The sequence below is a fragment of the Sus scrofa genome, chromosome 15 (assembly GCF_000003025.6).
Source record: "Sus scrofa isolate TJ Tabasco breed Duroc chromosome 15, Sscrofa11.1, whole genome shotgun sequence".
NCBI lineage: Eukaryota > Metazoa > Chordata > Mammalia > Artiodactyla > Suidae > Sus > Sus scrofa.
Genome location: NC_010457.5, coordinates 77,653,612 through 77,668,972, shown reverse-complemented (window position 1 = coordinate 77,668,972; position 15,361 = coordinate 77,653,612). Strand labels below are relative to the sequence as shown.

General features: G+C 38.8%; 1 protein-coding gene across 3 annotated transcripts in view; it reads right to left on the bottom strand.

Annotated features, from left to right (window-relative positions):
• The window catches only part of CYBRD1 (cytochrome b reductase 1), a 46,018-nt gene that overhangs the window by 26,169 nt on the left and 4,488 nt on the right, over positions 1-15,361 (bottom strand). For 2 of the 3 annotated variants that reach the window (NM_001128452.1, XM_005671927.3), the window contains 1 exon segment: positions 6,273-6,481. The exons of the other annotated variant lie outside the window; for it this stretch is intronic. In NM_001128452.1, coding sequence (NP_001121924.1) covers positions 6,273-6,481 — 209 coding nt within the window. 3 annotated transcript variants of the gene reach the window in all.

Sequence of the window (15,361 nt, the reverse complement as noted above, 5' to 3'; positions counted from 1 at the left end):
AGGATGTGGGTTCGATCCCTGGCCTTGCTCAGTGGGTTGAGGATCTGGTGTTGCTGTGAGCTGTGGTGTAGGTCACAGACGTGGCTCGGATCCCCCGTTGCTGTGGTTGTGGCGTAAGCTGGTGGCTACAGCTCCAATTTGACCTCTAGCCTGAGAACCTCCATATGCCAAGAGTATGGCCCTAAAAATAGCAAAAAAAGAAAAAAGAAAAGAAACTGCACCATAGCAGCAACCCAAGCCAATGCAGTGACAACAATGGTTCCTTAACCTGCTGTACCACAAGAGAACTCCGATGATAACATTTATTAAATAAGCATTCTTTTATACACCTGGGTTGTTTCAGTCCTCTCTATTCTTGCCAGGAATGTATTTTGTTTATTCCTATGTGAATACCTTGCTTTGAATAAAGAAAGTCTCCCTTCACTTCTTCAAAATTCTTGGTTATCTGTGGATACTTGCTTTTCTGAATAAAGTTTAAAATTCCCAATGGTCTTTTTTTTTTTTTTTTTACATTTCCATCATTTTTTACTTTTTATTATTGAAAAATTTAAACACATACAAAAGTAGATGGAACTGCATAATGAATCCTGAGTATCCATCACTCTGCTTCTACATTTCCAACCAATTTACCAGCCTCCTCCCTCATACAGGATTTTTTTTTTTTTTCAGACTGGATTAGGGCAATACCCTAATGGCTTCATTTTATTTTTTATTTATTTTTTTATTCACTCAATGAATTTTATTATATTTATAGATGTACAACAATCATCACAACCAAATTTTATAGCATTTCCATGCCAAACCCTCAGTGCATCTCCCCATCCCCCAACCTGTCCCATTTGGAAACCATAAGTTTTTCAAAGTCCGTGAATCAGTATCTGTTCTGCAAAGAAGTTCATTGTGTCCTTTTTTTTAGATTCCACATGTAAGTAATAGCATTTGATGTTGGTATCTCACTGTCTGAGAAAACCATGATTCGAAAAGATACATGTACTCCAATGTTCACTGCAGCAACATATACAATAGTCAAGACATAGAAACAACCTAAACGCCAATCGACAGAGGAGTGGATAAAGAAGATGTGGTACATATTCACAATGGACTATTACTCAGTCATTAAAAGGAAAGAAAGAACGGCATTTGCAACACGGCTGGACCTAGAAATTATCATGTTAAATGAAATTAAATTAGAATTATATTAAATATAAATATTGGTTGGAGAGGGAAGGATGTTTCTATACTATTTTTTCTCTTTCAGTAACATGGTATTGCTCTAATCATATCATGTTTCTTGTTTTTCAAAAAGATGTTATAGTATTCTACCATAAGATTTGTAGGCTTCTACTTCTTATGCTAAATGGTTATTTCTAACATGATCAAAAATTATTGGATTATGTACGTCTACCTTATATCCAGACACATTTTCAAATTATCTTATTATTTTAGTCATTTCCTGGGTCTAGACATACATTATATAATCTGCAAACAGGAAAAAAATCACAAATTTTCTATTATTTATCCAGATTTTTTTTCATTGCCTGTACATGGATTAAAACCTCTAAAACGTGCTTGAATGACAAAAGTAGCAAGTATCAGTATCTTATTTATTTAATGAAAATTTCTTCAGTATTTCAGAGTTTAAGCTCGTGTTTGCTGCTGGATGTTGGTAAAGGTATTTATCATCTGAGCTGCCACCTTAGATGTGAAGCATGTACTTAGATGTGAAGTATGTAGTGCACGTTTTCGCCCCGTGCACTGGATCAGTTGAAAGTATCTGTTCTCTTTTTTTGGCCTTTTGTCTTTTTAGGGCCACACCTATGGCATATGGAGGTTCCCAGGCTAGGGGTCAAATCAGCTGAACCTGTCAGCCTACCCCACAGTCACAGCAACACTAGATCTGACCTGTGTCTGCAAACTGCACCACAGCTCATGGCAACGCCAGATCCTTAACCCACTGAGCAAGGCCAAGGATCGAACTTAACTCCTCATGGATGCTAGTCAGGTTCATTAACTGTTGAGCCATAACAGGAACTCCTAAAGTATCTGTTCTTTGAAGGTCAAAGGTATAAAACTATCTGATGCCTTTTTTAGTGATAGATTTCTTTTCTTTTCTTTTTTTGGTTGGGCCCAGGGCATGTGGAAGTTCCTGAGGCAGGGAGTGAACCTGTGCCACAGCAGCGATCTAAGCCACTTCAGTGACAGTGCTGGATCCTTAAACTGCTGTGCCACAAGGGAACTCTAGTAATAGATTTCAAATGATTTTACCAATTGCTTATAACGTTATTAGTCTGCTTAGGTTTTCTAAATCTTCTTGGGTCAAATTTGGTAGTTTCTATCTGGCAAGAAAATAATTCCCTTTTCTTTAAGATTTTTAAGAACATTATCATATATTAAAATTTAATACATTGTCCTATTTTAAAATATTATTTGTATCTATGATTACATTTCTTTCTTATTCTGAATGTTGTATTTTTTTCCATAGATTGGCAATGGTTTATCTTTATTCTGTTTTGTTTTTATCTTTTTGTCTTTTCTAGGGCTGTACCTGCGGCATATGGAGGTTCCCGGGCTAGAGGTCTAATCAGAGCTGTGGCCACTGGCCTATGCCAGAGCCACAGCAACTTGGGATCCGAGCCACGTCTGCGACCTACACCACAGCTCACGGCAACACTGGATCCTTAACCACTGAGCGAGGCCAGGGATCGAACCTAAAACCTCATGGTTCCTAGTCAGATTTGTTAACCACTGAGCCATGACAGGAACTCCTGTTTGTTTTTTAAGAACCATTTATCATTTTATTGATAACTTCTGTTCTTTATTTACAGTTGACATAGGCTGAGTCATGCTCCTTCCCAAAGATGTCCACAACCTAATCCCTGAAAGCTGTGAATATGTTATATTATATGGCAAAACACACTTTGCTGATGTAATCAGGGTTATGAATTTTATGACTGGGAGATAATACTGGATTATATGGGCAGCCCAATTGAATCACACAAACCCTTTCAAAAGCAGAGAACTTTGGCTAGAGGAAGAGAAGATGAAGAGGAGAAAGGAGAAGTCAGGGAGATTCTAAGCCAGTGAGATGGAGGGGGCCATGTGCAAGGAACAGAGAGAAGTGATAAGAGCTAAGGACAACCCTCAGCTGAGAGCCAGTGAGAGAATGGGGACCTCAGTCTTACCACCACAAGGAACTAGATTCTGCCAATAACCTGAATTAGGCTGCAAGCTCATTCTACCCCAGAGTCTTCCTATTCAAGCCCAGGCCAGCTGACACCTTGGTTTTGGTCCTTTGAGACCCTGAGCAGAGAAACCAGCCACTAAGTTTGTGGTAGGTAAACTGCTATGGCGACAATAGAAAATTAATACAATTTTTCGTGGATTTTTTTGGTTTTTGTTTACTTTTCCTTGTATATTTTATTCTTCTCTTTAGTTTCTTTTTTTTTTTTTTTTTTTTTTTGGTCTTTTGTTGTTGTTGTTGCTATTTCTTGGGCCGCTCCCGCGGCATATGGAGGTTCCCAGGCTAGGGGTCGAATCGGAGCTGTAGCCACCGGCCTATGCCAGAGGCACAGCAACGCAGGATCCGAGCCGCGTCTGCAACCTACACCACAGCTCACGGCAACGCCGGATCGTTAACCCACTGAGCAAGGGCAGGGATTGAACCCGCAACCTCATGGTTCCTAGTCGGATTCGTTAACCACTGCGCCACGACGGGAACTCCTAGTTTCTTTTTTTTATTCTAGTTATATTGAGATATAATTAATCTTTCAGTTTTTAAAGTGAATACTTAGTTTAAATATTTTGTTTTTCTTCCCAATAAATAAAGGCATTTAAGCCTATATTTCCCAGATATTTCTTTATCTAACATATTAAGATATAGAGCACAGAATAAATTGGTTTTTAGAAAATCCAGATTGAAAGGCATATCTAGTACAGAAAACTTTTTTTTTTAGCTTTAAAAGCTTTTTATTGTTATACAAGAAATGCAGGTGTATTTACTAGGTACAGAAAGTGAAAAGAAAAATAATCAACTAGAATCCAGCCACCTAGAGATTATCACTGTTAACATTCTGATGTGTATCTTTCCAAAAATGTTCAGAGAATGCTTTGGCATATAACTAACTCAGTAGAGGCATTTTATCCAGTCCATTTCAACCACTCAAAACTACAGACGCTTTCACAAGGAAGCTACATAGAGTTTTGGGGTTATTTCCATTCTGTTTGTCAGAGATACAGCCCTCCACTGAGGATCTCAAAAACAGGCTGAGTGATTGTGGGGACACAGTGGGACAAAATGGGGAGGGCTTGGGATTGGAAAGACCAGGGTCTAAGTTCCAGCTCTGCCACCTGCTGTGCAACCTGTGCGTCCTCAGCATCTGTAAAGCCTGTCTTACTTAAAAGACTATGTGAGATAAGCAGAATGCGTCCCACTGTGCTCTGACTGTGGTGTCTTGCAGTCTGTCCTGAGTGGTGCAGAGGATCTGGGGCAAAGGGAGAGGAAGAGACCACTGAAAGCAGAACAGAGAACTGAGAAAGTCCCAGAGAGATGCCAGGAGGCCAAGGGGATCCCCAAAGCAAGTGATAGCATCTCAATGGCCACTGCTCTTGCCTCTGTCTGAAGCGAGAGGGTCCACCAGTTGTTAGCGGAGGAGGAAGCTGGCTCCCAGATGAAACACGGAGGGAAAATCAACTTTGAGAGCAGATCTGAGCTAAGCTCAGCCATCCAATATGAGATATTTTCCTTGTTCCTTCTTGATCAGGAAGATCATGTTTGATAAGGGTTTTCCTCATGCTCTCCTCCTGTTAATCCCGTTGAATTTACTAATCCCTACCTCCAGGCATGCTAGTGCAACCTTAAATAATTAACATCTATACAGATATCAAGTTTTAGTTAATTAAAATTCAGAAAGCCTTAAGGCTTTAAAAGCCTTACTTTTAGAAGAATGTCTGCTAAGAGATCCTTTTTTTAAATTAAAAAAAATCATTTTTATGGCTGCACCCACTGCATATGTAAATTTCCAGGCCAGAGACTGAATCTGACCTGCACCTGCGACCTACACTGCAGCTGTGGCAGCATCAGATCCTTTAACCCACTGCACCAGGCCAAGGTGAATCCATGTCTCAGCAGTGACCTGAGCTGCTGCAGTCAGTTTCTTAACCCACTGAACTGCAGCAGGAACTCCAAGAGATTCGTTTCTTTTCTTTTTTCTTTTTTTTTTTTTTCTGTCTTTTTAGGGCCATACCCATGGCGTATGGAGGTTCCCAGACTAGGGGGTGATTCAGAGCTGTAGCTACCAACCTACACCAGAGCCACAGCAGCGCTGGATACAAGCTGCGTCTGCAACCTATACCACAGCTCATGGCAATGCCGGATCCTTAACCCAGTGAGCAAAGCCAGGTATCAAACCTGCGTCCTCATGGGACTAGTCGAGTTTGTTAACCACTGAGCCACAATGGGAATTTCCCCCAGGAGATCCTTTTTTAAAGATGTCACACATTCACATAGTCTAAAATATGCCTTGGGGTTTTGTGAACTCACACCAGTTTCTTACTTCTCCTATATCCACAGAAAAGTAAAATTCACAGTGATATCCCAGTCAGGAGTTAGATATATGTACTAAGGAAGGGAAGGGAATTGACATAGTTTACAAACATTTTAACAAAGTGGGTAACACCCAAAACTTTAAAAATTAACCTTTACTTTAGTGACCTAGAAGAGCCAAATTCATTTCTCATTCCATTGACTTATATTTAAATATAGTGCACATATCTTTAACACGTTTGAGATTAAACACATCTCAAGAGTATGTGTTTTTAATAACTGAAGAAAAGACGGGGGAAAGAAAATAATCACTGAGCCTTCAAAATCTAACAGAGATAAAAATTCATTTTTCCACTCTTAAAGTTAAACTTAGAAAACAGAAGTAACAGACAGTGTGGGAAAGAAATCAATAGCTCTTGCTTATGCTAGTATAACCAGCACATGGAATTTCAAGTTCAAACAACAGCAACCTAGATGTTATGAGATGGCAATTTCCCTACATCCATAGGTCCATATTTAAAACCTCACATTCTGGCTCATAACTGCAAATTCTGCAGTTCTGGTGCCCCTTCAGGGGAAAACACTTATTAGAAATAAACTGAAAAATGACTAGTGGGAATAAGATGATTTCCGAGAAATTATGAATGTACAGACAACATTGACAGTGTGTGAACTTTTGTGAACTGTTTTACTTTTTATATCTGACTTATACACACACTGAGACACTGACCTGTAACATGTAGAGGATGACAGCTGCCAGTCCAACCCAGCTATGCAGACTGTACATATTGGGGATTTTTCTGGCATTGTGGAAATCAAAAACGGCCACAAGAGAAATAATTGCAAGAATGGCAGCAACAGTATTCAACCCTGCGTGGATGGATTTCATCAGGAGCTTGCTGCATTTCCAGGTCCATGGCAATCTGTATACGATGATGGCTAGAAAGAGAGGAAAAAGGGACAGAATGTGTTATTGTTGTTGTTTTAATCAACCAAGATGAACAGTTTGACACTCAAACCCTTCCGTGAAACCCTTTTGTCTTGGGTTTTCTCTTGGGTTCTTGGGCTCTTTGCTGGCATCTTCTTTATTCCCAACTTATGAATGAACCTTGGTACCCCTCAGGCTCAGATTAGAACTTTTTCCTCCCTCTGCTCCTCTGTGGAACTTATTCTTTCAAGGAAATGCTACCTACATGGCAGGGACTCCAAAATCCTCATCTACAGCCCAGAACTTTCTTTTGAACTCCAGACCCACATAATCAAATGGCTTCTTGACATCTCCACATAGCTGTCTCCCAAATATCTCAAGCTCAACGCATCCAAAACTAAATTCTTATGATCTGGTTTCTTCATATAAGTGCCCTAGTTTAGAAAGAAAAAGACAGACTAAAGAATAGAAAAACATGCACACACATTTAAACAAACAAAAGAATACATCCAAGTATTTCACAAAAGTGTATACCCAAGTGGCTAATAAACATAATAAATACATGAACTTCATTAGTCAAGTGAGAAATGAGAATACCTCTACTACATATCAGAATGGCTAAACATGGAAAATACTGAGTACTGAAGAGGTTGTGAAGCAATCAGAACTCATGTCCAGTTAGTAAGAGTTTAGATGAGAACAAACACTTAGGAAAACTAGCAGTATCTACTTATGCTAAACTTACATATACTTTACGATCTAGTAATTCTACTCTTGGGTATGTGCCCCAAAGAAATAGGTACATGTGTTTGCCAAAACACATGTACCAGAGTATTATTACAGCACTATTTGTTGTGGCCAAAACCTGGAAACTTCCCAAATGTCCATCATTAAGAGACTGAAAAATAAGTTGTGATATATTCACACTATGGAATAATAACAGCAAAGAGAATGAAGGATCTAAAACTAGAAATTTACCTGACAATATGGACCAACCTATAAAGTTAATGCTAAGAAACCAGACATAAACAAGTATATTCTGTATGATTCAACTGATATGAAGTATAAAAACAGGCAAAGCTCAACTCTGCAATAAGAAAAGTCAGGAAAGCGGTTGCCCTTGTGAGGAAGGGGTATAGCAACCGGAAAGGCATGCACAAGGGATTTCTAAGCTCCTGGTAGTATTCTGATTTCCAACATAGGTTCTGGTTACATAGGTGATTTCAGAGGGAAGATTCATTAAGCTATACATCTATATATATACTTTTCTGAATGTAGATTAAACTTCAACAAAAAGATTCTTGAAAAGCTTTTTTTTTTTTTTTTTTTTTTAGTGTCTTGGTTTAAGCAATATATTATATGGCTTCCCTAATCAGCATGCAATTTATTTTTGTTCTCAAGACAATATCATGCCCCTATCCATCCCCTTTCTGTCCATGTCAGGGAAAATTTAGATACCTGGAAATGTATGATTGAAAAAGTTTATTTTGTTTTTTGTTGTTGCTGTTGTTGTTTTTTGTTTTTTTGACAAAGTTTAAAGTATACTTCCTTGGAAGATGGATTCCATTATACCAGTAGTGAATCATACGTATTTCTAGAAGGAGAAGAAAGGAAGAACGGAAGAAGCAGCTGCTGTCTTTTTCCTTCAAAGACATTTATAATTTGAATATATGAAACTTAATTGGATCATAAAAATGTAAAAGATCTCATCCATTTTCAGGTAGAAGCACAAAAACACCACAAAGAGATGTGAATTCTGCCTCTTGAAAGCTTTCGGCGCAAGATGTCAATCTTCTCATTCTCTGATCCCATATTCCAGCACTTGACGGCTTCACCACTAGGACAGTTTTCCTTCTATCTGGTTCAAATTCCAAAGGATTACTACTTACTAATTTTAGTGCCTATATCTATCTTATAAGCGTTGATTTATTATATTCCCTTGAGGACATGGAAACTTTGTAGTAATCATTTCTATACTCAACAAATCTTTTCAAACCATTTAATGCAATACTTTTAAAGGTACACTATTCAAAGTTCATTCAAGGCTCCTTCTCACCCTACTTCCTCCTCTTTGAGGGCAGAAATGTGTCTTGCTCTATCTCCTTGTATCTCCACAGGTGAGGAGAGCCTTGAATTCAAAATATGTATGTAGGAGTTCCCGTCGTGGTGCAGTGGTTAACGAATCCAACTAGGAACCATGAGGTTGCGGGTTCGGTCCCTGCCCTTGCTCAGTGGGTTAACGATCCAGCATTGCGGTGAGCTGTGGTGTAGGTTGCAGATGCGGCTCGGATCCCGCGCTGCTGTGGCTCTGGTGTAGGCAGGTGGCTACAGCTCTGATAGGACCCCTAGCCTGGAACCTCCATATGCCGCGGGAGCGGCCCAAGAAATAGCAAAAAAAAAAAAAAAAAAAAAAAAGACAAAATATGTATGTAGCTCTATGAGTATTTTAACTCTTATTTTGAGATTACTGTGGATTTACATGCAGTTGTAACAAATAGTACAGAGAGATTCCACATACTCTTCATACAGTTTCCCCCAATGGTAACAGCTTCCATAACTACAGTACAGTGTGACAACCAGGGAACTGATATCAATGTAATCCACTGACCTTATTCAGACTTTGCTAGTTTTATTTGTGTGTATGTCAGATCCTTAAGGTTTTTTTGTTTTGTTTTGTTTTGTTTTGTTTTGTTTTGTTTTGTGTTTTTAGGGCTGCACCTGCGGCATATGGAGGTTCCCAGGCTAGGGGTCCAGTGGGAGCTGTAGCCACCAGCCTATGCCACAGCCACAGCAACATTGGACTCTTAACCCACTGAGCAAGGACAAGGGTCGAACCTGCATCCTCATGGATGCTAGTCAGATTCACTTCTGCTGCAACATGACTGGAACTCCTTAAGTTTTTTTCTAAACAAATAAATGTAAGGCATTTTCTGCAGGCTGATCAAAGTCCAGAAAACAAATTGATGTCAATTCCAATACTACGGTTTCCCTCCTTATACTTTTTCTTCTCATTAAATTATTTTTATACTTAAAATTATATCAACATTTCACATATTAAATTATCTTTGAAAACATGAATTTAAAGACGGTACAATATTCTCGTACACATTGTTTCCTAGATAATAGACTAATCAATTGTATGTTGACATATAATGGACATATAATTTCCAATAATTACTAAAATAAATTTCATTGTTGTAATTTTATGATTCTCTACTTTTTTTTTTTTTTTTTTGTCTTTTTGCTATTTCTTGGGCCACTCCTGCAGCATATGGAGGTTCCAGGCTAGGGGTTGAATCAGAGCTGTGGCCACCAGCCCATGCCAGAGCCACAGCAACGCGGGATCCGAGCCGCATCTGCAACCTACACCACAGCTCACGGCAACGCCGGATCCTTAACCCACTGAGCAAGGGCAGGGATAGAACCCGCAACCTCATGGTTCCTAGTCGGATTCGCTAACCACTGAGCCACGACAGGAACTCCTGATTCTCTACTTTTTAAGGAAAGCAAATGCCTCTTTACCCAAGGACTTAGAGACCTTCTATCCACACAGTCAAGCCTTTTTGCAATCTGTGTGATTAGGCAGGGATAAAAATGTGCAAAATATCAAAACCTAATGATATTTTTTCCTTTCTCTTGGTTTAGCCTTATTTATCTCTCTCTCACACACACAGACACAGACACACAGACAAACCTGAGCCCTTTTTATCATCATCACCATCATCATATCATTCAGGTACCATCTCAGGGAAAGGATTTTTTTTTTCTTTTTTTTGCTTTCTAGGGCCACACTCGCAGCATATGGAAATTTTCAGGCTAGGGTCAAACTGGAGGTACAGGTGCCAGCCCACATCACAGCTACAGCAACGCCAAATCTGGCCCATGTCTGCAACCTACACTGCAGTTCACAGCAACACCAGATCCCCAACCCGCTGAGCAAGGCCAAGGATCGAACCTGCATCCTCATGGACACTAGTCGGATTTCTGCTGTGCCACAACAAGAACTCCCAGGGAAAGGAATTTTAGATGAGGGAACTTAAACATCTACATGCAAAAAGAAAATACTCAAGATGTTTGCTTAAAAAGCAAATTCTGAACATATAAAGCACAATGGCTTTTCCTCCCCAATCTGAATCATATTATATCAAAAATTTCCAAAATGAAAACTAACCTCAGATGTTAAAAATGAGGGATAGCTAGCAGGATTGAGGAGAGTTATAAGGGTTACCAGGACGACTGTGGGGTGCTGGGAATGTTATTTCAGGATTGGTACTGAGTGTGTTCATGTGATGAAAACACATCACTTATGATTTAGGTACTTTTCTGCATGTATGTGGTTCTTCAATAAAAAGTACCTTTAAAATGATGCCCCAGGAGTTCCTGTCATGGCTCAGTGGGTTACGAACCCAACTAGTATCCATGAAGATGCGGGTTTGATCCCTGGTCTCATTCAGTGGGTTAAGGACCTGGCATTGCTGTGGCTGTGGTGCAGGCTGGCACCTGTAGCTCCTGCTGAGGTGTGGACCTAAAAAGAAAAAAAAAAAAAAAAAAAAGCCCCAAATCAAAGACAGCTGCGTTCCTAGTAAAGAATTTTCACTCTTCTCAAAACTGTGGGCACCACAGAGATATCTGTTAAATTTTCCATGAAACTGAAGTCTTCCCCCCTTGAGTGCCAAAACTTGATTTTTAAATCTTTCACATTTACTCAAAGGTTTTTCAAATTGATTGCACACTAGCTTGCCCTCTCCAGCAGTAGCCTGAATGGAACACAATTTAATCTTGTACTGATGATTATGGGTGATCAATAAAACATATTGTCCTACTATTATAAGAGAAAGTCCTTAGGGACTTTTGAAGCAGGAGAGGTCCTTACCTCTGATCCAAACAGGCCCAGACAATTATGATTTTTCAGTCCTGGGTCTAGTTTAGAGTTTTTCTATCACCTCTTTCAGTTTCTTGCTCAGGTTAGGGTGCCTGCCACCAACCTAGCCCCTCCATCAGCCTGCATTATCTTTTATTCCTACCAGCTTTAAGTTCTAGTTTATAAATTTTTATGATGGCAAAAATTTTAACATCTGTTAAATCTGGGCAGTGAGTACACAGGGATCTGTTATACTATTTTTTTGTATGGTTGAAAGAGTTCATAATGGTTTTAAAGTTAGAACAATATTTTTGTAAGCTTCCAAACCCAATAACCAATTAGTCTCAACTGCTAAGTAGGCAGCTTGTAGAAATCCCAGGGGCTTCCATATGCATGAGGCATGGAGTTTTCGGCACATATTCTGATGATAGAAAAGTTTTGCTGGGTGGCTGACTTTGTTTCCAAATGCTTTCTGGATAAATGGAGGATAACTGCAAAACATTACATTTGCATAAGTTGTTTACATGCTTTTAAAAAATGCATAAATAACCAAAATATGGAGGACTTCAGGAGAAAAGGGCGACCTTCACAAATGGACCACATTTCTTAAACAAGAAACTCTTCTCAACAGTTGTAAAAACTTCCTGGAGAGTGGAATTTAAATATCTCTTGCTTCTTTGGCTTGGCACTTACCTAGACACCATTCCTGAAGTTCAGTGAGAAGGAAGAAAAAGGTCTCATAAGCCCATGAGGACGGAAATGTTATCAAACGGCTACTTGTGACTGAAACAAGGGTTTTCTGTTAGAGGCCCTAGCTGGCAAGAACTTTTTCACCCAGAAAATGAGGGGCAACATGAACACATATATGTGAAAAACATTTAAAATCTTTTCAGGAGTTCCTGCTGTGGCACAATGGGATCAGCAGTGTCTCTGCGGCTCCAGGGCACAGGTTTAACCCACAGCCTGGCACAGTGGGTTAAAGGATCCAGCATTGCTGCAGGGGCAGCATAGGTTATGACTGTGGCTGGGATCTGATCCCTGGCCTGGGAATTCCATATGCTGCAGGGAGACCAAAAATGGAAAAAAAAAAAAAAAAAGAAAGAAAAAAAAGAAATCTTTTCTGAAGAAATATTATTAGCTGTGGAACATGCTATTGTGATAAACTTAAAAAGGATGGAAAGAAGGAAGGAAGGGGAAGGAGGGAGGGAGGGGAGAATGGAGGGAAGGAAGGAAAGGAGAAAGAAATCAATCCCTATGTATAATTACTCTTTTGACAATGAAGGGGAAAATGCAGTAACTTGAGCTGAATTATTAGAAAATTGCTCAGTTGCTAGCAGAATAATCAACTCAGGAATATGTGAAATATATATTCTCTAAGGTGTAATCTGTTTTTTATTATTATATTATTAACATAGTATTATTATTTGTTGTGTCAATTTCTGTTGTATAGCGAAGTGACTCAGTCATACATATATGTGTATATATATATATATACATTCCCTTTCTTATATTATCGTCTATCATGATCTATCCCAAGAGACCAGGTATAGTTCCTTCTGCTAAGGACCTCATAATCTTTGGTTTGATACCAGTTTTCCATCCATAGATCATTATGGGAACTATCCATATATACAAGGCTGTCTCATAGCAGTCAATGCATATTTAGAACTTGCTGAAGTGACTATGAGGAGAAGGGTACTGAGAGGGAGAGAAATCTCCCCAAACATAGAAAACAATTTGACTCTAGTTCCTCTGTGTTTAAATTTTGTGATTCATGAAGGCAGGAGTACGTCTATCCTATTGACTGTCAGATCCCAGCATTTAGCACAGACCTAGCACATAGTAGGACTTCAGCAAGTATGTGTTGAATATAAATCTCAATAAAGTATATTAATTTATTATTTCCAGAAAATGAGCAGATCCTCTTTTAAAACGCACAAATTAAAAACTCAGGGCAATTTGTACTGCTGACCCAATAGTCGGCTCATATAAAACTAAACAGTCCTTTCGAGTAAGTAAAAAGTATTCTGTACTTGGACCCACTTACTAGCTTTAGGTAAGCTTTAAGTGAACTCAAAAATAAAATAAAAATGCAAACTATTGCATTTGGAGTGGATAAGCAATGCGATCCTGCTGCATAGCACAGGGAACTACATCTAGTCACTTGTGATGGAACATGATGGAGGATAATGTGAGAAAAAGAATGTATATATATGTATATCTGGGTCACTTTGCTATACAGCAGACATTGACAGAACATTGTAAATCCAGTATAATAAAAAATTTTAAATATAAATAAGTAAAAGAATAAATTATTGAGGTTGAAATACAGTGGAATTTTAAGACACTTATAATGCGCTCGTTACACTTTCTCTTTGAATAAAGAATTACTTTGACCTCCTTGGTAGAATGTTCTGAGCAGGATTATCGAGATTTACAGTTGATTTCCCTGTGCACCCCAGAATTTATCAGACTCAATCCAAAGGACCTCAAGTTTAAATGTAAAAGCAGAGACCCCTCTTTAAATACACATCTTGAAAAGAGTCCTGAAGGGGCTATCAAAGGAAATCTGAGCTCTGAAACATGCCTCTGCACTCAAACTGTCTCACAGCATGAATATCATGAAACTGAAAACTGCTGGAGAATCAAAGTGAGGGAAGTGATTTGGAAGATTTGTTTTAGCATCTTGGCACCAGAAGCATCTCTTTGAAGTGACTGAAATGCTCACAAAGGTGGCTACTTGGTACCAAGTAGTGTATGAAAAGAGAATAATTCAGTTAACTGGCTATATATTTAAAAATACCCAGAAATTCTGCACTGTTAGAAACACCAGCTATATTTACTTGTGCCTCATATCAATGTTAAGACAAATTAGAAATAGTATTGGCTCTGATATTACCTGGTGGTCTAACCCTGGTCAGCGCTAAATATTTAGGGCTCATGTTTTCTAAAAGAAAACCCTAACTTCGGCCTAACAAACTCAAATGAGAAAAGCCTGTAGGCAGGGCTACATTTTACTCATTTGTTTTACACAGTATCTGGCATACAATTAGTGCTTAATATATGTAGGCTAATTAAATAAATAGGATAATATATGAAGAAGTTGAAAGAATGGGTGAGTGAATGCACAGACTCGGGGAAAAAAACTCCAGCTGAAGTCTGTAGTCATTTCAAAGCCTGTTTTAACCTTTCAAGAAAGTTTCTATAGGAAGAAAAAAGTTATAACAAAAACATCTGTCTATCTTTCTTAAAAGGGAAGACTTTTACTTTCTGTTGTCGTTTGGTTTCTTTCTTTTTTTTTGGCCATGCCTGAGGCAGGTGGAAGTTGCAGAGCCAGGGATCAAACCCACACCACAGCAGTGACCCAAACTACAGTAGTGATAACACCAGATCCTTAACCTGCTGAGCCATCAGGGAACTCCAGGTGTGGTTGTTTTTAAGATGGTAGAAATTATAACACATTGGAAATAACCCAATGAGGGAGAAACTTGATGCACAAGGAAAAAGAGAGAATTGATAAGTAATGTCCTTAGGCAAAAGGAGGTGTGTATAATAGTTAGGCAGTAATATTCTAATGAGCTTGAGGCCTTTGGAAGAGGTACATTTCCAATATAATATAATACCCGTGCTCCCCTGAGGTTGACTAAATCAGTGATTCCCAACAGGCTGTAAACAAGAGAATCGTGGAGGGGAAGGGAGGGCACTATTACTTTAGATGCTACTGTTATCAACACAAATGAGTGGCTGTGAAATGGCATTTTGTTGCTAACAATTAACAATGATACCGAAATTATCACTCATTCATTCAACAATTATTTATTGGCCTACTTTGTGTTAGTTAGTTCTAGGTGTTATTCTAGATGCTATGGAAACAACAGTGAGCAAAATACTCATTTCCAAAACAGTTTGATTAGTTACATTATGAAGAGACCTGCATGTATTTATTTACAACAAAAAAATGTGTTCGGGGTTGTCTTTTTATTATTCTTCTTCAATGCGGTTGTCTTCAATTGTGTCTTCATGCTTTGCA